This window comes from Pezoporus flaviventris, unplaced genomic scaffold (assembly GCF_033815535.1).
Source record: "Pezoporus flaviventris isolate CSIRO_AGI_PZ_B2104156 unplaced genomic scaffold, CSIRO_AGI_Pfla_v1 ptg000001l, whole genome shotgun sequence".
NCBI classification, from domain to species: Eukaryota; Metazoa; Chordata; class Aves; order Psittaciformes; family Psittacidae; genus Pezoporus; species Pezoporus flaviventris.
Genome location: NW_026892549.1, coordinates 47059703 through 47082877, shown reverse-complemented (window position 1 = coordinate 47082877; position 23175 = coordinate 47059703). Strand labels below are relative to the sequence as shown.

At 41.4% G+C, this 23175-nt stretch overlaps 3 protein-coding genes across 5 annotated transcripts in view; 1 reads left to right on the top strand and 2 right to left on the bottom strand.

The window, feature by feature from the left end:
• Positions 1-2302: 2302 nt before the first annotated feature.
• PPIL3 (peptidylprolyl isomerase like 3) lies at positions 2303-8345 on the bottom strand. Its single transcript, XM_061456466.1, has 7 exons — positions 8327-8345; positions 7432-7479; positions 6640-6714; positions 5689-5782; positions 5034-5101; positions 4462-4580; positions 2303-2775 (listed from the first exon to the last, which is right to left on the bottom strand). Exons 2-7 carry the CDS (start codon positions 7432-7434, stop codon positions 2649-2651), a joined length of 486 nt encoding a protein of 161 aa, XP_061312450.1. The 5' UTR covers positions 7435-7479; positions 8327-8345; the 3' UTR covers positions 2303-2648.
• A 264-nt stretch (positions 8346-8609) lies between these two features.
• Positions 8610-13715, top strand: NIF3L1 (NGG1 interacting factor 3 like 1). Its single transcript, XM_061456452.1, has 6 exons — positions 8610-9079; positions 9803-9968; positions 10415-10538; positions 10904-11042; positions 12327-12410; positions 13341-13715. Exons 1-6 carry the CDS (start codon positions 8644-8646, stop codon positions 13523-13525), a joined length of 1134 nt encoding a protein of 377 aa, XP_061312436.1. The 5' UTR covers positions 8610-8643; the 3' UTR covers positions 13526-13715.
• A 1446-nt stretch (positions 13716-15161) lies between these two features.
• LOC133270844 (hyccin 2) overlaps positions 15162-23175 on the bottom strand; it is a 55204-nt gene continuing 47190 nt past the window's right edge. Inside the window, exons 10-17 of one of the 3 annotated variants that reach the window (XR_009743940.1) lie at positions 22541-22673; positions 22003-22099; positions 20164-20310; positions 18937-19108; positions 18538-18599; positions 17655-17773; positions 16797-16998; positions 15162-16133 (exon numbers count right to left, since the gene is read on the bottom strand). Coding sequence is in view for 2 of the 3 variants with exons in the window: in XM_061456417.1 (XP_061312401.1) it covers positions 16912-16998; positions 17655-17773; positions 18538-18599; positions 18937-19108; positions 20164-20310; positions 22003-22099; positions 22541-22673 (817 nt within the window). In the remaining variant the exon portion in view is untranslated. Of the gene's footprint in view, positions 16999-17654; positions 17774-18537; positions 18600-18936; positions 19109-20163; positions 20311-22002; positions 22100-22540; positions 22674-23175 lie in introns of all 3 variants that reach the window. The other 2 variants (XM_061456417.1, XM_061456439.1) reach the window with 2 other exon arrangements.

Here is a 23175-nt window from a genome sequence, read left to right as displayed (position 1 = left end):
AACACATAGCATGTATATGACACGTGCAACTTTGTCGCTCTCCATAGATAATGCACCGTTAGTTTTTTGTCCATTGCTCTCCAGCTTGGTGTAAGCACTGCTCCCAACATGACAGACTTCTAACACAAACTTTACCTACTGTTTTCTGAATGCCAGCAAAGGCCAGAGACAATCTAGAATACACATGATGAGACCCTCCATCTCAGTCCTACTGTAAGACTACTGTGTTAAGGGACACACTTTTTCTATGCCTGGGTAGATTTATTTCGACAGAGCTCACCTGGTGGCTCTAGTGTTTGTGAGAAAATACCAGACTGATGGGAGTAAACAGGAGTTTATAAAGCACAAGTCAACAGCAACAAAATCAGCCAGTCTGCAACATTTTTTTTTATTTAAAGGATTAGACACATCACAAAAGTCCAAATGGCTGGTAACACAACAGCTGACAGTGCAAGAACTAAACTGTATGCCATACCCAGCAACTGCCAGAGCCACACATTTGCACAGCTGGGCTACTGCCTGCTCTCCATCTTGCTTGCTCTTCAACAAGTGCAAAGGACTAACCCCGCCATTCATTTTCCTGTTGTATTCCAGGTTGTCAGAGAGAACCTGGGAGAGTTTCAGAGCCACAAACAGGAAAACAGATATAATAGAATTTTGAGAAATTAGTACGCAATCCTGTCCCATAAAATCACTCTCCTTTCAATACACAGCTTTACAGAAGAAAGAAAGGATCTAAATTTATCTTCCGGAGCCAACTGCGTGGTGTCCCTGCATTTCACACATTCGGTAAAACAGCCTTCTTCTTGGGGAGGGGAAAAAAAACAGCCAAAAAAACAAAAGGAGACCTGAAATGGTTTCCAGTTCAGTGCTAGATGCCAGCATTTTAAATTATTGGTTCCTTTGCATCACAGGCAAGTCTCCAGCATGTCTTTCCTTCTGCATGACGGTACTGTCAGTTAAACGTGCAGTTGCATGCTTCTGTCCACTTGCTATTACCACTGGTTATATGGAAGAGACAGAAAGAGCACAGAGCTAAAATAATTAAATCCTTTACCTGACTGACTGAAGCATTACAGTAAAATGTATTAAGTCAGGAGCAAGGGCTAGGAGCTTTAAGCAGCACTCCATAAGGAACACAGAAACTTTGTCCCAGATACAGAGTACTGATTAACTCATGCTCAAAGGCATGCCTTTGCCTTTCTCTTGCAAGTCGTTTCTCCTCTTTATTTTAGGAGGCAAAGTCTCAAATGAGAAATAGTGGTCTGAAGCAGACTGCAAGTCAGCTGCACCTGGACCTCTCAAGGATTACAAGGCATATATATATGAGAATGGACTTTGCCAAGTGATGTTGTCTGAGGCCAAAGAGGATCTGGGAGAAGACCAGAATGGCAGGAATTGGATGCAGATACTATCCCCTGGCCACGCACAGTTGGAACTACAAATATGCCCTCTCCCCTCTACGTATTACCCTGTCAGAGTGAACCTCTGTGGGAATTGATTTTTTCCTGCTTTACAAAAACAAAGGGATGCCAAAATGCGCTATTTAATCTACAACAAGGAAGAGTAGAACATGGCTTTTCCCAGTATGCCCAAGGTGCAGAACTGCCTTTCTGATGTCTACAAATCATTCACCTTTCCCTGCTTGAGTCATTATATGCTTTCTGTACTGCCTTGAACACAGGATCAGCAATATACACACACCCCCACATATGTATACATGCATTTTTTCTTCCTTACCACTCAACAGTCCAAGTATCTCGGTACCTTCTTGCGGAATTATCCAAGTTCAACAACATTTGGTCTCAAAGAAGACTGAACAACGGCTCTCTCATTTGTTCAACATCATCTTGGCCACAGGTATCTTTTCTGATTTCAGGTGGATCTGGATGTTTTTGATTAGAAGCCTGACCACAGCCTTTTTGTCACTACTCTTCTGTTGTGCTTAACCCATTGCTTGTGCAATAAAGTGATGTAAAACAAGTTACAGTAAACCCATGGTTACCTAGTTTTGATCAACAGCTGTGTAAAGATGCAGACACTTACTCTTTCCTATCAAAAGCATTGTGCCAGAGGCAAAAATGACTGGTTCCAATCCACACTTTGGGGAGGCTGAAGAGGTTACCATCTCAATGCAGCAGGACAAGAGCAATCACTTCTCTAAACACGGTCTTTAATCCTCTAGGAGAGAAAGGCTTCATCTATCTACATCACTGCTCTCACCTAGGGAAAAAAAACAGTGTCTCTTACTCACTTTTCTAAATACCAACAAAGGAAGGAAGGCTAGAATTTACACGAGGAAGGGTCAAGAAACCATTAGCATGAAATTGTAGCAAAGGACACTGTTTCAACACAGTGTCACTAAGAAAATTAAGGCAGAAAAATATTTGCAAAAAAATGTATCTTTTCACATCTTTATTTTACCAGTAGAAAAAGCAATGTTTAAAAATCAAAATCCTGGAAAACTGGCTTCTAAAACACCAGATTCCTCTGTGACAACACTTAAACATCACAGCTCCTGAAGATCCTGTTTTCAATGAGCAATGGTATGATCCACCTCAGGTAACCCTTTTGAAAGATACTTTAAACCCCATAATCCAGCAGTCAATCTGATCTGTCCCTACAGAATGTGTCGAAGCACTCTGCAGCTACACAGCAAAAGGGTTGGCATGAATTGTAATGTCTTTAATGCGAACATCATTAAGAGGTCTGTAGGTTTTCTCATTCACAGGCAGCTTCTCCAGCTCATCCAGGGTCTCCAAGCCATCAATAACTCTGGAAGAAAAGCAGAAGTGCCAGGAATCACCTTCTATTAATGATTTAAATTTCATAACTGAGATATCTCAAAGCACTTTACAGTTAAAGTGTCACAGGGCAAGGACTTCAGAAGCAAATGATACAAGTAACACAGTCAATACATTATGTATGGCACATAATGTCTTTTGAAAGGAAATGGTAAGCATCCATGACAGATTCTATACAAGTAACTCCCACTGACATGACAGTATCATCATATTTTATACCAACCATAGCCGTGTAAAGACCCTGGCTGCACTTCCTGGTAGGCAGGACTGACCTATCATAGTATAGGCTTAAACAGCAGCAAGACGCTGGCCATGCCAAACCTCACTGTGACTTCCTAAAATCCTATGGCTGGAAAATCAATTTCCAAATGTGAGATTATCACTTCTAACCTTGTGAGTCAAAGACAAGATTGGACAGAATCGTTAACAACTGTGTAAATCTAATGACTCAAACAGGTTTATACCTTCAGATTTTCTGCTCTGGCTGCAGAAGTGTCAAGAGAGATTGCTCTAATATACCTCTTACTTTTCTCTCTAAAAAGCTCTGGTAAGTCTTGGCAGGTTTTTTCTGCCCAGTAATGAATGGGTAGAAAACGTGTGCTGTTCACAGTTCAATTCAGTCAGATGCATCACCTCTTTGAATCTAGGACACTGGACTGCTGACCAATAGGGACACATATGCTGCTCTGCTGGTACTGCAACTGGGGCAAGACTATTTTGAAGTGCCACTGGCAGTTCATCTGGCAAAGTTCATCTGTCAGAGCTGCTACTCTTTTGTAAGAAAGAGGTCTAAAAAAGCCTACCTTCAATCACACTTCTAAACAAACTCAAAAATTTAAAGAAAAAGAAACACTTAAATGTCAATAAACAAGAAGCAGAAAATATGTTTTCACATTTCAGTAGTTTCCTTTAAATATTTAATTCCATTTAATAAAAGGCAACTTTTTCCTCAGCAAATTCACTTGTACACTAGAGAGTTTTAACAACTGGAAAAAAAGACATTACCATGATTCCCAGATAGAAAAAGCAGTATCCAAAAGACTCAAGCAGTTGCTTTAAGGATGATATAGTATCAGTAGTCTCTATTAACATCAGAATGTTTTAAAATAATGATGCACCTCAACCTCACCTGAGTTTACATACTGTCAACTCCATAAATCTTAATCTGACCAACAGGAAGTTCCAACTAAACAGAAACATTACCATGTCACTACCACACCCACCCCAGATCCCGTCCCAGATCAGATTCTTGCTTCTGGGTAAACTCTGCAACTGTGTGTATTGGGCTCTTCTGGAGCTGGCTTAAAATAAGCCTGCTGTATGGGCAGGGATTAAAAGGCATGCTGGAGTAACTCCCTCTGTGTGTGTGTGCGTGTGTGTCAGGGGGGAAGCTCCATTCCTGAGGGAATTTTGAATACACCTCTCTCCACTGAACTCCCTACTACTAATTCCCTACTACTACTACTAAGAAAAAGGGGACAGCATTTTGGAGCAACTGATTCTGCTGACAGTAAAAGAACATACATTTAAATATACACACCCAATATTTTAAAGATTTTAGAACCAGAAGCTTCCAAATTTGCATTGCATGTGTCCTGAAATACTCAGATCCATCACAGATCACTATAGTGAGGAGGCATACAGTTGGGTCACTTACTTGCCAAACACAGTGTACTTCATGTCAAGGTGCGGTTGCTTGCCATAAGTGATGAAGAACTGTGATCCATTGGTATTTGGACCACTGTTTGCCATTGAAACCACCCCACGGACACTGTGCTGAAAAGGGAAAAAAGTCCACATGAAACAAGCCTTGCTTTCACAGATGTGTAACATATACAAAGTGCTCTGTGAATTAGGACTCTGCCTTAATACCATCATTAAAACCGGACATGGTTGCTAAGATATTCCATCACAGTCAACATTTAGCTCCTCAAACTCTCTTACAAAGAAAAATCACTTCCTTGCCTTCAGTGTACAAAAACTACTTCGTCACAAGTTTCTTCTTCTTCTGTTTTCAGTGATGAAAACCCTCAAACCTAACTTGCCAAGTACAGAAGTGCCTGTTCCTAGTTTAATAACAAGCTTTCTATCCCTCTATTGCAGGATTAGACTTTGCTTTACAATTACAAAAGAAGCATTTAATACAGCACAACACAATGCTGATCATTCTCCAACCTGTAAAGAAAACTTGGATGAAAACATAACTGCATATTGAGAGCACAGAAATACCTTTAGGTATTCACTGAATTCATCTTCAAACTTCTTGCCCCAGATGCTGTTACCTCCTTTCCCAGTGCCTGACAAAGAAGCACCAAAACAGATTACTGCATTTTCAGACAGAAAATTCCATAAATTATATACTGCTCTTTTACAACATTTTACAACACAAACAATAGCCCATAATTTGTTTGAGGAAGACCTTGGATTCTCATGTTTTGATACAGAGCAGAGACAAAACATAGAAGGAACACCCATTACATAGCAGAACAAACCACTGATGTAGCCCCAAATTTAATTCAGTGTTACTACAAACAGACACACACTTGAATCAGATCTTCTTCCAAACAGTTGACACTCTCTAGGACACTTTCCCCAAATACTTTAAGGGCAGCATAGCTGAGTGGAAACACCTGGATCAGCTAAAGTCTGTAGAATGCTTTGCTGCTGCACCATTATTTAGAACTAGTGTCACAGCTGCTCTCTCTCATTTCTGGCTCACCACAGAAAGCTAATACCATCAGAAATAGCTCCATCAACAATACAGTATTCTTGTATTTTAATTTACTGATGGTTTTAATATATATAGTTATAAGGATTTTTTTTTAACTTACATTTTCTTTTTATGTATCTTTTTCTATGGAGAGAACCGGACAGAAGAATTTACCTAATGGATCCCCGGTCTGAACCATGAAGCCCTTTATATTCCGGTGAAATACACATCCATTGTAGTAGTTACTAGCACAAAGAGCCAGGAAATTCTAAGGAAAGGAAAACAAATTCTATTAATAAACAATACAGAAATAGTATCCTCTTACTAAAATGACAGCATTGGCCACAGCAAGACCAACCCTTTTGCTCTGCTTTGCACTGTGACCACATGAATTCCACACACTATTGCCACAGAATAGCCATCAATGAATTATAGCCAATATGCTCTTTTGACAATGTCACAGATCAGAGCATTTAACAAAATGCCTGACAGCAGAAGGTTGCCTGACTTGAGGAACAAACAAGCAGCCCCAGACATACTCAGAAGTATCACTTTCATCCAACATGTTTATTTTGTAAACCTAATTTTGTAATTAATAACTTCATGCCTCAGCTTTGTTAGTTAGTTTAAAAAAAACTGATTTCAATCTAAGGTTAAGTTTATCACAGAAAGCAAAACCAGGGACCTCTGACAAACCAGGAAGCAGTTCTCACTTTTAAAGTATCGCCTAATCTGTGTGAGTGCAAGCAAACCCAAGGAAACTGAGAATCCCAGGCCATGTGCCGTACTTCCCATTAAGGACAAAGGATGCTTTGGCAGATGCTGGAACTTGGAGAACAGGGGCCCTTAACTAAACCTTATCTGGTGAGCAACATCCAGCAGAACTCTAGGCAGTGGGACACAGTGCACAGTTCCACGAGTGGAACAGGCACTGTACCAGCTTAAAATGTTAGGAGCTGCAACTAGATGATCTTTAAGGTCCCTTCCAACCCTAAGCATTCTATGATTCTATTCCAGTATCTGAAAAGATGAACTGCAAAAGCCACTTCTCCTCCTTTACAGGCTTCACTATTTCTACTGCTTTGTTTCAGCACCAGGCAATCCTGCTCCTGTAACTCGACTTACTTCGCAAGTCTTTGGCGTACGCTCACAGAACAGTTCCACTTTAATATCTCCTACATCAGTATGCAGCGTGACAGCCTGAGCAAAAGGCAGAAAATAATAATTAAATCAGCAATGAAACTCTAGCAGACTCAGTTTCATTTCCCAGTCCCACCAAGAACACAACCAAGTTCCCACTGCAAATAACCACTGTCTCAGGATTTGGCCACAAGCAAGGCTAATGTCACAAAGCTTCCACATTTCCAGGGAAATCACCAGAAAGCGGTTGGCTTCATTTAGTTTCAGGACAAATCAAGTTTGCCATCCTAATGCAGAAGCTCTGTTTCACACCCTTACACTCCAGAGATACAGTGTGTGTTTGCAAACTGGACCTACCCCGTCACTCAACTGCCAAGTTGAAGAATCAAAACATACAGTCTTATCTTTATTTCCTGATTTGCTCAACTTTAAAAAGCCTGCAAGTGCAGAAGGTTACACATGCTCAAGCAGGAATATGTGCTTGCAACTCAAATAACACTCCTGTGATACAACTAGATTACCAAATATTAGCCAAAGCGGGATTAAAATGTAGTATCTTAGAACCAAAAATGTAATTATATCTTATACTGATGTAAAGTGACCTATTTCCCTTTTCACAATATGTTGTTACAAAACTGAAATGGAAACCTAAGCTTTTGGTTAGAAATTCTTCACAGTAAAACACCCAGTTCTCTGAGATGCAGAGTAGCTACTCACTGTCCAAGAGATGACTGTTTCAGAAAGAAAGAAAATATAAAAAAGTATTGTTGCTCTCACCATGTCTGCTCATCAAACAGCACAGGTAGATTTGCGTACAGCAATTTCCTGCCAAGAAAATGCAGAAAATTTGTTAGGATTTTTTTCACCTTTTCCCAGCTCTACTGGATCTAAAATATCTGTGTGGGTCTATGATTTTACAGCACAGAGTTTTACATTCAAGCAACTCTGTGGATAAATGTTCTATGTTACGCAAGTGCACAGCACGTAACCAGAATTCTAGTTCTATTTATTTTCGTTCTACACTATCCTATAGCGTAAAACAAAATCGCTTAAAGAAAGAAAGGGGATGGGGGGCAAAAACCACGCTTTCCTAAGATGTATGCTTATACCAAGCAATCACAGCTGTCTCAAAGATGATGGTTTGGTGAAGGTCTGAACTGAACAGCTAGAAGCCACATGCCGGTCCCTAAACAGAAGTGTGATTTGGAGCCGCTTTCCGACAGCCTGCAACAGACAAGCAGCTGCATACAAACACAGCACCAAACTTTTCGTTGCCTCAGCGCGATTTCCAAAGAAAGCACTTGGAATTCTGCTAGCAGTCGTGTAGGAACCACCAGCTCCACACGCCGGTTTCCCCTCCGTACTCTGCCCTCCCTGCCTGGCCCCAGGCTTGGCAATTGCCTCTCTCCCACTGAAGCCGGGAGACCCGCCAGCAGCGGCCTCGGGCCGTGCCTCCTTCAACTTCACTCTTCACCCCTCACCCCGTTCTCCCTTCGGCCCGCCCGCCGCTCCATCCCCGCGACGCGGGGCCCGGCTTCTCCACAGCCGAGCGACCCTCTCGGGAGGCCGGGAAGAGTCCGCAATCCCCACCGCAGAGCGGCCGCCCGCTCGGCCCTCCGCCGCCGCCCCGCAGCTTCACCCTCGCCCGGCCATACGGAGGCCTAGCACAAACCTGCCGAGGCTGGGCCCCAGCCAGGCGCCCTATCGCCGGGAAGCGGCTCCCCTCTCGCATGCAGGAAGGCTCCGGCCGCACCCCGCCCCCGGCACGGCGCTGCTGAGAGGCTGTCCCTAACCCCCTCAGCGCAGGGGCCACAGCACAGCCCCGGCCCCGCCGCGCTTCTAGAGGAGGGCGGAGCCTCCCGGCAGCAGTTGCAGGAAGCGGAGCCGCCGTTCTTCCGTCGCACCGTAAACGTTCTCGGCGCTGTGGTTTCTGCTGCTCGGTCACCTGGGATTATTCCTGCCGGTTTTACCCCCTCTACAGATTGCTGCATGCTGTTGCCTGGCACGCAGCTGCTTCACCGCCCTCTGCGCTGCATCCGTGCTTTGGGACACCTGCCCTCACGCTCCCTCATGAATCTCGGTGAGCTCGTTTCAGCCCTGAATGACTTTGCATCCCTCTCTCTGGCTGAAAGCTGGGACAATGTGGGCTTGCTGGTGGAACCAAGTCCTCCCCACACTGTGAACACCCTCTTCCTCACTAACGATCTCAGTGAGGAAGTGATGGAAGAGGCAGTGCAGAAAAAGGCAGACCTTATTCTTTCTTACCACCCTCCTGTATTCACACCACTCAAGCGAGTAACGTGGAAGACCTGGAAGGAACGGCTGGTTGTCCGAGCCCTGGAGCACAGAATTGGGATTTACTCTCCGCATACAGCATACGATGCCATACCTCACGGAGTCAATGACTGGCTAGCAAAGGGACTTGGTGAGATTCTGTTAAACAAACAAACAGGTTAACATTGTTAATCAGTATATGCTACTGTATGTCGGGCTTTTCCTCACTTTGCTTTCTTCCAGCTTTTACAGGTATGCTTTGGAGAGGGTTTTTTTTGATTCCTCTAGTAATCTTGAATTCTTTTGAGTATCCCAAGTATACAGAACAGAGCTTGGTGAGGAAAACCAAACACAAACACTAGAAGAGCTTTTCAGATGCACGACTGTACTATTAAATGTTGTCAGAACTGGTGCAGAGTATTGTTATCTTGGTTGCAAAGTTTAGACCACTGACTTTAAATCACCACCGCGAATTTGTAAAGGGCAAGATCTCATTGTTTGCAAAGGACTTAGGGTATCTGAAATTCTTTTAAGATTTTTATTCTGTATCGAGGTTCATAAATGAAAACATTTCTGTCCTTTCCAGCCTGAATTTCAAGCCAGAAACTATTTTGCTTTTGTACAGTTCTTAGGATAAAGTGGATGGCCTTAAGAATGAATGAATGAATTCTATATCGCAGCAGCTGCTTTGCACTTAAAATAGATTGTGCCTAATGGAGACAACCAGGCAGGAAGTCCTCAGCTCTGATCAGGGAAAATGGATTCCTGTGCAAAACTTGCACCTTTTTGTTGTATCTCTTTATTGTATGTGCTAGATCGGTATTAGGATACTTGGCCAGCTTTCTAAGGCAGCAGTCTTGTACTGTTTTCTCAGGTGCCTGTACTTCTGTCCCGCTGCGTCCATCAACTGCACCAAGCCATCCAGCTGAGGGCACTCACCGGGTAGAATTCTGCACAGACAACACTGAGCATCTAGACACGGTGCTGTCCAAAATCAAAGATATCCAAGAGATCTCATGTCTCACTACTCTGCCTGCCAGGTATCTGCTTCACTCTCTAATGTTGTATTCCTTCCGTTGTTTGAAAGAGTAAGTTGCTGGAATTGTATTTTACTGTCGTAATCTCTTTGCTCCTTTTGCTTTGCTGCTATTTTTTTCAGCAACAGACCTAGAAACTTAAGGGATAAAGATCCCTTTCTGATCAATCTATGTTCTACTAAATGATAACAGTGACTCTGTGTAGCATCACATAGGTTAGAGATGGTAAAGATGAGTATTAACAAGAAATTTGAAGAGGACAGTTGAGTTAAATTCCCATATCTGTTTCTTCCATGAGAGTAGACTAGACTGGGCTAGGCTATTACAGTGCTTTCTTGTTTCATTTCTGTGGTAGAATAGCCATGGGATAGAATAGCTTTGGTTTAAATTAATATGAAGCCGAAGTTCTGCCTGGTTTCTTAGAATCTACCAACCGTATCTTTCCTCAGGGTTGAAGGTGAGGAGCAAATAAGAGTCAGTTTGAACTGCTCTCAGAAAGCACTGTTGAAGGTGATGGCATTATTGTCCCAGAACAGCCTTTATGAGAGGACCGAGATTCTCTTATTACAAAAGGTAACAAATTAAATGTATTGCTTCCAGGGAATGTACTACTTGCATGCGCTGAGCACTCTAAACACTGAAATCCAGTAGTCAGTAGCATCATAGGTTTCCTATGCTGTCCCATCAGTGCTCTGAAATACTGCTCTGTGGGGATTTGAAGCCACACACATTTTCCAGAGCAATGAAAATAGCTGCATGGCCCACACTAATGCTAGTTCAGTTCCATATCTGGTGTAATTTGTACGTTACATTCAAGAACACTACATACGAAGTTCTAGACATTCCTGAGTGCCCAAGATACTCATATGTGGACAACATGGAAAGAGATGGGTAGTTCTGGTGTCAGCTTTCTTACAGTAATTTTAATTTCTTTTCAGCCTCTGCTTCCCCATACTGGAATGGGACGTCTGTGCACACTGAGCGAGCCAGTGTCTTTGTTGGACATAACTGAGCGTATCAAAAGCCACCTAAAATTACCACACATCCGCTTAGCCGTGGGAATGGGCAAGACACTAGGTAAACAGGCCTGCAAGTGAGACTATCTGTTAGCACTAGTGTTCCAGCAGGATAAGGAGTGTGAGTGTGAGCATGAGTGTATGAAGTACTGCTGTCTTGGATAGTTTCACTTCCAGGTAGTATGAAGCACTGTTAAAAGACAAGAAACAGCAGTTTAGTAGTTAGGTGACGCAATCACACAAAAAGAATTTCATGTGTGTTTTTTACTTGGAAGGTCTAGATTATGCTGGATGTTACTGTGAAGAAGGGACAGCAGAAGTTGAATATGAGACATCCTTTATAATAATTTGTGAAATGACTAAGATTTTTTCCCCCTGGGACGTTGGGACACACATGACTACCATTTCATTCTACTCTCCCTTCTGTGAATGTTAAAATTTCAAAGCACCTTAAAATAATGAGGCGCTTCATGAACACATAACCATCCACACTTTGATGAAAGAGAAATAGTGGCAAAGAAGGTGAACTATCCTAGCTCAAACAGTGGGTCACTAGTAAACATGGAGCAAGCATCCTCATATCCCAATTACCTGTCCAAATCTCCAAGAAGCACAGCTGTTAGAATTTGTGAGAGCAAATTTATTGAGAACTCTTTGTAACTTATGGGAGAGAAGTCTTACTAGAAGACTCTCATACTATCAGTTGCATTAAAACCCCCCTGAACTATTTTGAACCCTCTCATTATGGTGTGGGTTTGTAGTGGTGTGACCACTACAATTAAATTCCCTGGCATTGTCACACATGTAATAGCTTGGAATCATCAATCATAGCAAACGGGCAAATTTTTAATGGCATGGAGCAGCTCTCATGGAGCAGCACTGAGATAGTCTTTTGAGAGCTAAAAGTTAGAAAACAGTTATCTCAGAGGCAAAATCCTTCCTTAGTGGCATCATTAGTTGGAAGACTAATGATGGTGGAATATGAGAGTCCTGGAAAGGGTACCAGCCTATTAAAGGGTTCAGAAATCTCACTAAATACCACCTCAGTAGGAGAGAACTAGCCAGCAGCCAGCTTCCATGCTGTAGTTTTCCACAAACCTTCCTACCCCTTGAAAGAAAAAAGAAAATCTACACATCCATTTAGCACACAGAGGATTTTGCTTTTGATATCAGAGATGTTAGAGGCCCATGACTCTTTCAAACTGACAGATGTGTCTCTTTCTCCAACAAATTTACTTTGACCCTAAAAGCAAGATAGAATTATTGTGAAACAATCAGTAGCAATACTGATGTGAGAGCTGCACAGAAGGACACAGTTAATCTGTGACACCTTTATATCCTGCAGAATCACCAGTTAAGAAAACTGCTCTGTGCGCTGGTTCTGGGAGCAGTGTCCTGAAGGGAGTGGAAGCTGACCTCTATCTCACAGGTAAAAGATTATGTTTGTTACCTTATAAAAACAGTCACTAGAAGAGAAGAAAGCAAAAAAGAGTTGACTGGCTGTTGAAAGATTTGGACATAATTGCCTGTAATAATTGAGAAACAGTTATTGAAATGATAAAATAATAACATTAAAGTAGAAATAATGTGGATCAGATGGCTGTGAGGCATAGTGATGATTATTTAAATTAAAACATTGCTATGCACACATTACTTCAACACAGAATCAGTGTTGATGGCAGTCTGCTGCAACTTTCAGTGTGTTTCTCCTTTGGCAAGATACGAAGTATTTCCTCAGTTCTTTACAGAATTCTCTAATGGAAAATGGAATATAATGTAGTCTACAGAGTCTTGCAAAGGAACCCCATAGTATATCTGACCAAAGGGACATGTAGTCCATTATCTTCTTTTCAAACAGTGGGATAGCTAATCCCTACACCTTGCTCAACAATGTGAAGTCTGCCTTCCTTAGTTCAGGCAAGTTCTTTGGTAAGGCATGTTCCATTTCCCCCTTAACACACAGTCCTGGAGAGCTGACCCTCAGACTTCTTCACAAGGCTTCTCAATTGCTGTGCTGGCATCACAGCAACCCACATGTCATCCAGACAGTCCACTTTCCAAATGACTCTTCATACTCTTTCCTGCCCAAATGGCAGAATCTGTTCAAAGAGAGGAAATAATTTCTGTTGTTGTCGTACTTGTATGTGGGAGTATCAGCTGAAAGTCCTTCAAGGGGCACTAAAGCAGGAGTGTTCCATGTTCTTACACTGAGCAGATGGTGTTGCATTCCTCCCTATGGGCTATATCCCCAGTTACATTTTCCCAGCTTCTAGCTAAGATTCTGTATACATTGCAAAGAACTGGTTACCTAAACTGTACTGTTAGTGATGTACATGGCATTTCTTCCTCCAAATGGCAGGAGAGATGTCCCACCATGATGTTCTGGATGCAGTCGCCAATGGGATAAGTGTTATTCTGTGTGAGCACAGCAACACTGAGCGAGGCTTCTTGACAGAGCTGCGTGACATGCTAGCTATCCACCTACAGAACAAAGTCAACATAATCGTGTCTGAGACAGACAGAGATCCCCTCAAGGTGCTATAAGGAAAAGAAAACAACAAAGGAGAGAATTCAGTCAAGAGTTTCATGGTGTCTTGCACAGACCAGTCCAATTGTAAGCTTAATGAAGATGCTCTAAATTTGTTCAGTACAGAATGATCGTATTATATGTTCCCTTAGAGTCTGAGATGTATTTTGTCATCTGTCAAATAAATGCTTGGTTTGGACTACAGAAGGCTGATTTTAATTACTGGGCTTAATTAGTGGGCTGCACTTAAATAAATTTACTGTTACTGCATAGTCTATAACAAGATACTCAAGGATTGGTTTGGGTGAAATATAAAAACCTGACTTGTCTCCAGTTTTAAGCTTACACTACAAGTTCTACCCTACTGCAGTTATGTCAGATCATGTCAGTACTAGTCACTAATATTTTAGCTAATAAATCTGATAGTAATTAATGAAAGGGTACGGATCACCCATTTGCATTAGCAGTTTTTTGAAGGCAGGCACCAGTCACATACAAATATAGAACACAATTTGGGTATTTGGTACTAGTATTCAATTGCACAGTCTACCGTAAATGCAGATTTAAGGCTTTTTAATAGAGGGACTCTCAATTGAAAAACTTTGCAAGGTTAAAACTCAATTCCTTAACAAAGATGTAAATGAACTGAATGTGCTTTTGTTACTTTCTTTTTAAAACAGTTTCTATAACTATGGCTCTTAATTACAGTATTACTAAAACTGAACAAGTAGCGTTTTCACCACTGGTTGTAAGCTTGGTTGTAATTTTGTAAGTTGGGCTTCTTATTGTGGTGTATTTGTTTGGGTTCTTCTAAGAAAAAAAGTCTCCCAAGTACATACCTTACCATCTCTGGATTATGTGCTTACCACAGGAGTATTTAAACAAAATGAAAATATTTCCATTGCAAGTTTGTAAAGATCTTGGTACCATTTTCTGGTTAATAAAACTGGCTCATCAAGCTGCATCTTTACTGCCTAATTTTGTGTAACTTTGTCTAAAGTGTAAGTGGGAAAAAGATGACTCCAGTATGATCTGAAGCTACTGAGGCTATATAAAGGCCATTATTCTTATCAATAGTAGGCAAAACTCTCACTAAGTTGAGGAAGTGTAAAGAAATTTTTTCTTTCCCAAGTAAAGGACTGTAGCAATGATCCCTCCAAATCCAACAGTTCTGTATTGTTACAGAGGACATTCAAATGCTATTACCTTAATACATACACAAAATTTGAGACCAAAAATTAATACATAGATGGGGCAATTGCCCAGAAACATGATGAAATCAGGATAAAATACTTTGGAACACAAAGCCCACAGGAATTAATTCACAGTAATTTTCTTTAGCCTGCATGTTTGTGACATAGAATCAGCAGCCAAAAAAAAAACAATTGAAATTCCATCTTCTCTTAGCAGATGTGTGGTATCTCTTACAGGCCAAAAGGAGGGCTTCATGGACACCTGGTAGTCTACCAAAACTGCTAGCAGGGAACTCTGAATTCAGGATGATTTAGTGTTTCATTAAAGTAAATTTCACATCTAGAAAACCAGACATAATTGCACTGAAAATGCACCACAGTATTGCTATCTGCAAACACATCAGGTGGCATCTTCCATATGTACTCATTGAGTTTCACAGGAACTGTGGAGTCAAAGGACTGCATGGTTTCCCCGTTGTGTCCCTGTCCCCCCTCCCCAAGAACACATCTCTTCAAGTGGCAGAGTTCTTGTTCTTGAACTGTACATTTAGTCTCAGACATCAGGTAAGACGTGTTTTGATCCCAGTTGTAGTGATTCTGATGGTGGCGTATGTAGTGACAGGCAGGATCTGATGCATTTTGCAAAGTTTTGGAATTGCAGCCTGTAAAATGCAAATGCAAGTGCGACCAGAAGAGAACATCCATTGGAAAATGCTCTAGGGGAGGAAGCCAGATAGTACTGCTGGCATGTGCCAGTTTTCGCCATCAGACTCTCCAACAAAGCTAATTAGGTCATATGTTTGAAGAATCAAATTTTCAGTCGGATAAGGAGATACCCTGTTTTCAATACACGCAAAAGTCAGGCTGTAAAACCTGTTGCTTCTGTCGGTGAGGGGTAGACCAGATAACAATGTTACTCCATATGATAGAATCATAGAACACACGTTTTGGTTCTTTTCAAAAGCTATATACTGGTTTTAAAAGGTAATTAAATTACTTTTAATTTTGATACCTTATAAAAACCAAAAATTTTTACTGATTGGCTTGAATTCTGCATAAGGATTGGAAGAGGTATTTGACATAATAATGCAAATAAGGCTTTCACACAACTGCTACAAGTATTGCTGTCTTCCTATAACATAAAAAGATTGTGGAAGACAAGACAAGCTAAGGAAAATTAGTAAAGTACTTTATTTGATTGAACTATTACAACACTGAGCTGTAACACAGCTACCAAATATGAGACATACAAAGTCCCTGAAGTCTGGCTGGCAGACTTCAGCTGATGGAACTATAGGGCTTACTCCCACATACCTGAGAAAAAAAGCGAAGGAAAGCTGTCAAACTTCAGCAGTCTCCCAGCCTCTGAGGGCTTAAAAAAAGGGAGTTTATAAGTGGCACTTAAGGCCTCCTCCAGGATCAGAAGACTCTCCTGATATAAAAAAAAATATATATATACAATCAAGCTTTTTAAAAAAAAATCAACAGAAAAACTTCATAGCCTCTTCCTATTCCTGGATTTAAACTTGGAAAGCAGACGAAAGAAGCTGGATCCTCTCACCCTCCCCAAGAGGCAATGACTCAAGTCCATGACAGTTTTGACTATCTTGGGTTTGGGGCAAGTCCTTCAGTTCTGTTGCCAGAATTCAGTAAGTTACTCACAGTGTGTCCCAATCCCACTAGTCTCTCATGCAATCAAGGCAGGATCTCTTAGCATTATAAATCTTGGCTTCTTCATACACTGGAAACTAGTCTTATCCAACTGGTAAAGGAGTACTGGAAAGCACTCAGTTGAGAAAAGTTGCACCACTGTTACAAACTAAAGCTCTGACCTTCTAGAGATTTGCACTTCCCAAGTAAACTGCTCCAATCAAATCCTCATGGCTGGTGAGGTAAGAGCAGAAGGCACAATCTTACCAAGTTTGTTTTTCTGGCTGTAAGGGTGGCTGCATAGATATGAAGAAGGCATCATCTGAACTAAGAGACAACCCAGACAAATCTAACTACAGAGCAAGAGATGCCTTGCTTACAAAAGTCAACATTTCAAACTACCTGAAGTAGTATAACAATGAGCATCATTCATTACAATTATTACATTTCAGTAAGTAGCCCAGCAGCCTTGGGGTTGGAGGGAGAGAGATCTGAGCATAGGCCCCTCTCCAGCAGCCCTCGAGAGCAATTGCCATAGATGCTTTGAGAACAGAGAGACATTACACATCTTCATCCTCTTTCTCCAAGAAGTCAGTCAAGGTACTGTCATCTACAGGAATAAGTAAGTATTCCACACCATCAGCTCCCTGAGAATAGACATATACATTCTGTTAACACCAGTGCACAATGCAATGCAAGCCACTGGACAGCACTGCAGTGCCAATGCTTATTTGCAGTCTAGGTGAGAGCTGGCCAGCACTCAGGAGGACGACATTGCTAAAAACCAGGAATACTTCACTCGAGCAACATTGGAAATGAGCAAATACTGACAAAAGTCAGTATATAAGAAATCTTCTGGTGGGCTATGCTAGTCTGACACTACACAGCTCCTCAACACTGTGTCCCCATGTCTAGAACTACTATACTGCCTCATTATTAGGACTAGCTTGCTTTCTTCTCTCATGCAAATACAGGTTAACTATTGGAAGCAGATTATCAGGCTCCAGAGTCTATTACTTCTCAAGGTTTTCAGGAAGAAGAGACCTGTAGGTTGCTGAGTAACCAAAGCATGCTGTATTTTTACAGCTCCCTATCCATGTAAAGGATGTTGACGAACTGGAGACATGGAAAGTGCTGCATTACAGAATGTCAGCCCTTTATTGGTTACTAGATGCTTCAAACAGCACAGCCTCACTGCAAGCTGCAGAGTGGTGCCTTAGGGATACTTGGTAGCAAGTAAGCACCTTTTCTTTTTGTTTAAGGTGACAGAATATCCAGAATTATCTTTTTTCCCCCAACTCACCCGCTTGGTCCGGATGAGTTTGTGGTCCCTGAATTCTGTCAGCTGTGCCCTGAGTGTCAGGTCACTGTTCACAAGGAAAGCCTCCCGACACTGCTGATAGAAGTCTTGGAAAGACAGTCCTGGAGATATAAAAAGGCAAGAACAAGAAACCGAAGTGGTAAGATTCACAGATTTTTTGTGTAACAATATATAGTTTCCTCCTACAAATCTTCCGTTGGCTTAGACTGCACTGGCTACAGTAACATCACTTCTTTCAAGTACACAGTCAACCTAATATTTTAGTAATCAATGGAAAACAGATGAATTAACATTTCAGTCACCCCGTTTGCCTAATGGCATTTTAGTAGCACTTTAAATGCACTTCCCAACAAGGTTAATCTCTCTTAATTTCCAGCTCTTCTATCTAACTTCCAACTTTCTTTACTATTAACATGTTATTCATATCCCCTGCAGCACCTCTTAGAGACAGTGACAGAATATTCCACGTGTACCTAGAAAGCAGGGACACATGAGAACTCATATAGCAGCACCTGAACAGAATCTCCTGCCTTTCCCTGGTCTTTTATGTGCTAGTTAGGCAAATTCATTTTCTTCCTTTATTTTAATGCTTTAACTTCACAGTCCCCCATGAATTGTCTCGTTCATGTCTAAACATCAAAGCAGACACCAGTAAGAGGAGGTCCTCCAGAACCAGCCAGTCTACTGATTTCCTGTCATTCAGACACAGGACGACTAGAAAGAGTCTATGCCACTATGTCTCACCGAGTCAGCAGTTACAGCATTTCTGTTGTTGGTGACATACAATGCATATCAAAAGCCAGTGCTGCTATGACTGAGCTGACAATGGCAACATCCGAACAGATAAGAAAAGGTGAGTACATACCTGGATAAGATGGGTTGTCTTTGTTCTCCAGCTGGTACTGAGCAAGCAATCTGAATATCCCCCTAAGAGAAAGAAGGGGAAAATCAAAAGGAAAAAAAACTGAACCCAAAAACCAAACCCAAACAAAATCAACAAGCACAACTCTCCCACACCCTCAACAGAAAATACTAACTTATTTTTCCCTCAAGTACAAAGTCCTGGTTATGGATCCTGACACTATTTGCTATCCAAATACTGTTCATTTAAAATAACCAATCAATTAGAACTCAGTCCTACCATCTTCATCTTGAACACTGCTGTCAGAAAACAGGGACTGCCTCCTGGCAATTACAGATCAGCGTAACCTAGCAAGGACTGGATCCTCAGCAAGTGCTACCCTGAAGTGTAACAGTGTCTTACCTGGCATTGAGAGTGAGACTGCGCAGGACATGTGTTAAGGAGCTCAAAGCCAAAGATCCAGATTGCTGTACTAAAAGAGAGTTCTCATAAGATGTTTCTTCCACATATGGACTAAATGTTGTTGTCTCATACCAAAGCCAGTTGTAGAGGCTTAGTTTTGCCTGATCCCACACTAGACAGAAAAAAAAAAGAGCAGACTGAATTCAGAGATTTAGCTTTTCTAAGATGTTAAATAAGCAAGTTCTACTGTAGGATTAAGAAAACAATGTATCCTTCTGAAATTCACTGTACATACACCCAGATACTAGCAGTTCATGCAAGAAAAATTCTCTGCAACCAAACATCTGTATACATCCCTTTTTCATGCCAGCTTCAAGATGATCAAAGGGCTGGAGCACCTCTCCTATGAAGACAGGCTGAGAGAGCTGGGCTCCAAGGACACCTTATAGCAGCCTTGCAGTATGTAAAAGGGGCCTACAAGAAACCTGGAGAGGGACTTTTTACAAGGGCATGTAGTGACAGTACATGGCGTAATGGCTTTAAACTGACAGAGGGGAGATTTAGATTAGGTATTAGGAAATACTTTACTGTGAGGGTGCTGAGGCGCTGGCACAGGTTGCACAGGGAAGCTATGGCTGCCCCATCCCTGGCAGTGTTCAAGGCCAGGCTGGACAGGGCTTTAAGTGACCTGGTCTAGTGGAAGGTGTCCCTGCCTATGGCAGGGGGCTTGGAACTGGATGATCTTCAAGGTCCTTTTCAACCCAAACCAGTCTGTTTGGTTAGAATTTAGAATTATGACTGTACTATACATTCTATCATCATACATTCTACATACATACATTCATACATGCTATGATGTATTGTCAATCCTTCCAGAGTCAGCAGTGTGCAAAGAGTTTCTGGCTGACAAACAAAATTGTTCAGATGAAATGATGGACATAACATCTCATCTCCATTTCAGTAAGTCCCTAAATCAGAGGGTACCAGAAGCTTGAAGTCTGTTTGTATATTATGAACAGTGATTGGTAATTCTTAGTATCTTTCTACAGTTTTGATTCAATACAGCCACAGTTCCAATTGGGTCTTCTAGCTGCTACCACCACACAAACATACACCACGAGATCATTTTACACATCAACAGTAATACATGAGCTTATGAAACAGGCTTGGCAGCTGCATAAACACAGATTCTTCTCTCTTCGCTACATCAGGCCCAAGGGGACTTACTGAGAGGAGCATTGATGTGATCAACAGAGGCCATGAGGTAAATGCTAGGCAAAGAGGATAACTGTGCAAGGATCTGCTGACTTCTTTCTCCTCTCAACATCTGGCTGTCCAGGTTATGAATGAGGACATAGAGCTCTAAAGATGAATCTGCAAGATCAGAAAAACCAGCAGAGAACCAATAAAAGAAATTGCACACTAAGTGGTTTCCTATTTGCAGTACAGCCTAGGATAGTCTATTCCATCAGGCTCCATATTCATCACTCCAATATTAAATCACTTTCCTTGTACAGCTTGCTTTGATCTCTATCCCACACTTGATGTTTCTGAGCACTTAAAATTTCTCAGTTCAGTGTATCACAGTTTTTATCACACCTACCTTTCTTTTTTCAGTTTAAGCTCTTCTCTTTAAGCCTAAACTGCAAAATCCACTTTCCACTTGCTTGTGGCTTTTACCAGAAATTGTCCTTTTAGCTATGACTTTTAGTCCTGCAATTCAAGGTCATTCAAATGTATTTTTGGATGGAAGTCTAAGCAGAGTTTGTTCAACTCCTTTTGAGTTACACGACTGGGACCTTTACGATCCTCCTCACACAATGCAAATGCATTTTCTAATTAGGCTTGGATCCAAAGCATATAAACTTCATTGGAAATCTTGCCCCCTAAGTCCTCAAAGGAAGTTACAAAGACTTAGCTTAGATAATGCAAATGGTAGAAGTTAAAATTTCCAGCTTGCTTGTTGCTGTGGTACTTATCCCTGGGAACAGCTGTTTTCTGAGTCCAGAAACAATTCTGGAACAGTAGACAGCTTTTATGCAAATGAATACATAACTCAGCTGCCAATGGAAGCTGAAAGTTCCTCAGACTCCCAGTCAGATCAGCTATAGTGTACTACACAAGACTGATTTATGTAGATTCAGGTGGGTACCGCCATCAACCAGTCTTTTTCACTTAGTCCCACCTGAAATGCTCATAAGGTAATGATGGAAATCAGAATGTAAATACTTAAAACACCCACAACATGCACAATTCAGATCCCCTAGCAATTTCTGTATGTATGCATAAGCAGTGAAACAGACATTCAAAAACAATTCGGCAAGCATTCTGCGTGGCAATACCAGTTTCATCTGGCTTTTGAACTCAATGTTTGTACAACACTTCTGACCTTTATTTCATCTTAATGCCAGTATTTGCATACATTAAATTTAAATGAATAAACCATGCACATTAAAGCCTTAATCCAGCCTATATTGAAATCTATGGGAAGACCCTCAGGCCATGTTTTTCCAGAGGAGCTCAAAGGACTTGATATCGGTCAGCAACAGTCACTGCAAACTGCAAGTTCTTTGTTCTGTTGATTTCAGCAAGATTTGTATCAGGTCCTCAAGCAGCCACTACGAACCATCTTTCCTCATGTAGCTGGAGTTCACCTATCCTGTCTTGCACCAGCAAACACATGGCTACAGAAGCATTATGTAAATAAGGCAAAAATGCACCATGCTAAATGCAAGGGAGGTGATAATTTCAGTTTATTATTATCATTTATGGCTCCTCCATAGGGTTGAGGAGCCTCTGTCTTGTTGGAATACTTGTGCCTTTCTCCTTCCCCTTCTAGAGAACTTAATGTGTGAAACGCTGGATAAGGTAATGCTTGGGATCATGTACACTTATATTCCTGGTGCATATGTGTTTTCATGTACGTGGCAGAAATTACAAGCAAAAATATATACTAGCTATAAGAAACTGACTGCACGCATGAAAAATATTCTTCCTGAATATATCCAGGTCCTCCTAACAGTAAGTGGACTCTAACATTTTTACGTATAAGGTTAGTTGCTTTACCTTCTTTAAACCTTTCAATGATGAAGTCAAGTTGGTCAAGGGGGCTGCGGAATGTCCCTGTATGGTCCAGTACCTCCTCTGTGATGGAGTTGAGAATCTGAAAAAGAAAACAACAGTCCGTTCTGAAGGGCTCTGGCACCGAAGGACCTTGTGCAGAAAATCTGAAACTGAGCCCCTGACTGTCATGGAGGGAGGTAACTGGATTTTTGCCATCAAATCCCCCAAACAGTCAATATATACCAAAAATTTCTACCCATTTTCAAAACAGTGACATAAAGTAAGGCTTTAGACTAATAAATATTTATTAATGAGTATCTTGTTAGTCCCATCTATTAATGATGGGAGTTAATGCAGTTCCTTGGAAAATGGATGGGCCAATTTCTTTAAACTCTCAAAAGAGAGAGAGGAACTGTTCTTTATGCAAGAGTCTGCTGTTATAGGATGCAGCAGGTTTCCTTAACATTTTACATTGGAGGAGTTCAGAGGTATTTGTAACACAGGATGATCAGATAAACCCATACACTTTTCACACACTTACAGATCTCACAGTGATGCTGGGAAAGTATCCATTAACCACAAGGTGAACAGAATCCTGGAGCAGGGAGGTACGAAACTTCTCTAACAAATCACGCTTGGAGCCCAGTCCATAAAGCACAATATTGAAACCCAAGCTGAAGAAATGTGAGCAAATACACTGAATCAAAAAAGTACAAGTCCCTCTTTAGGTTCATACATTCATTAAGCAAAATAATCCACTGCAGTCTTGCCTCTCAAAATTTCGTATTTCATCAACTTGTCATGGTTTAACCTCAGCTAGCAAATGAGTACAAAGCAGCCATTCACTCACACCCCCTGCCATGGGATGGGGAGGAGAACTGGAGAAAAAGTTAACACCCCATGGGCTGAGGTAAGAACAGTTTAATAATTGAAATAAAGTAAAATATAATAATAACAATAAAAAAATCAAGAGAGAGGAGAATAAAACAAGTAAACCCCAAGTGATGCACAATACAATTGCTCACCACCCACCAACCAATGCCTAGCCAGTCCCCGAGGAGCAAATGGCCCTCCCTGGCCAACTCTCCCCAGCTTATATATTGAGCATGACATTCTACGGTATGGAATATCCTTTTGGCCAGTTTGCTCACTGGCAGAGCATGAGAGACTGAAAAG

What these genes read in the sequence shown, in the direction of transcription:
- PPIL3 (XM_061456466.1), bottom strand. An exon ending in GTACGCCAAAGACTTGCGAA is followed by an intron (nt 5,783 to 6,639) that starts GTAAGTCGAGTT and finishes TCCTTTCCTTAG; the next exon opens with AATTTCCTGGCTCTTTGTGC. An exon ending in TCAGACCGGGGATCCATTAG is followed by an intron (nt 5,102 to 5,688) that starts GTAAATTCTTCT and finishes CTTCTTTGTCAG; the next exon opens with GCACTGGGAAAGGAGGTAAC.
- NIF3L1 (XM_061456452.1), top strand. Translation starts at nt 8,644, where the DNA reads ATGCTGTTGCCTGGCACGCAGCTGCTTCACCGCCCTCTGCGCTGCATC. An exon ending in CTCACTACTCTGCCTGCCAG is followed by an intron (nt 9,969 to 10,414) that starts GTATCTGCTTCA and finishes ATCTTTCCTCAG; the next exon opens with GGTTGAAGGTGAGGAGCAAA. An exon ending in GGGAATGGGCAAGACACTAG is followed by an intron (nt 11,043 to 12,326) that starts GTAAACAGGCCT and finishes TATATCCTGCAG; the next exon opens with AATCACCAGTTAAGAAAACT.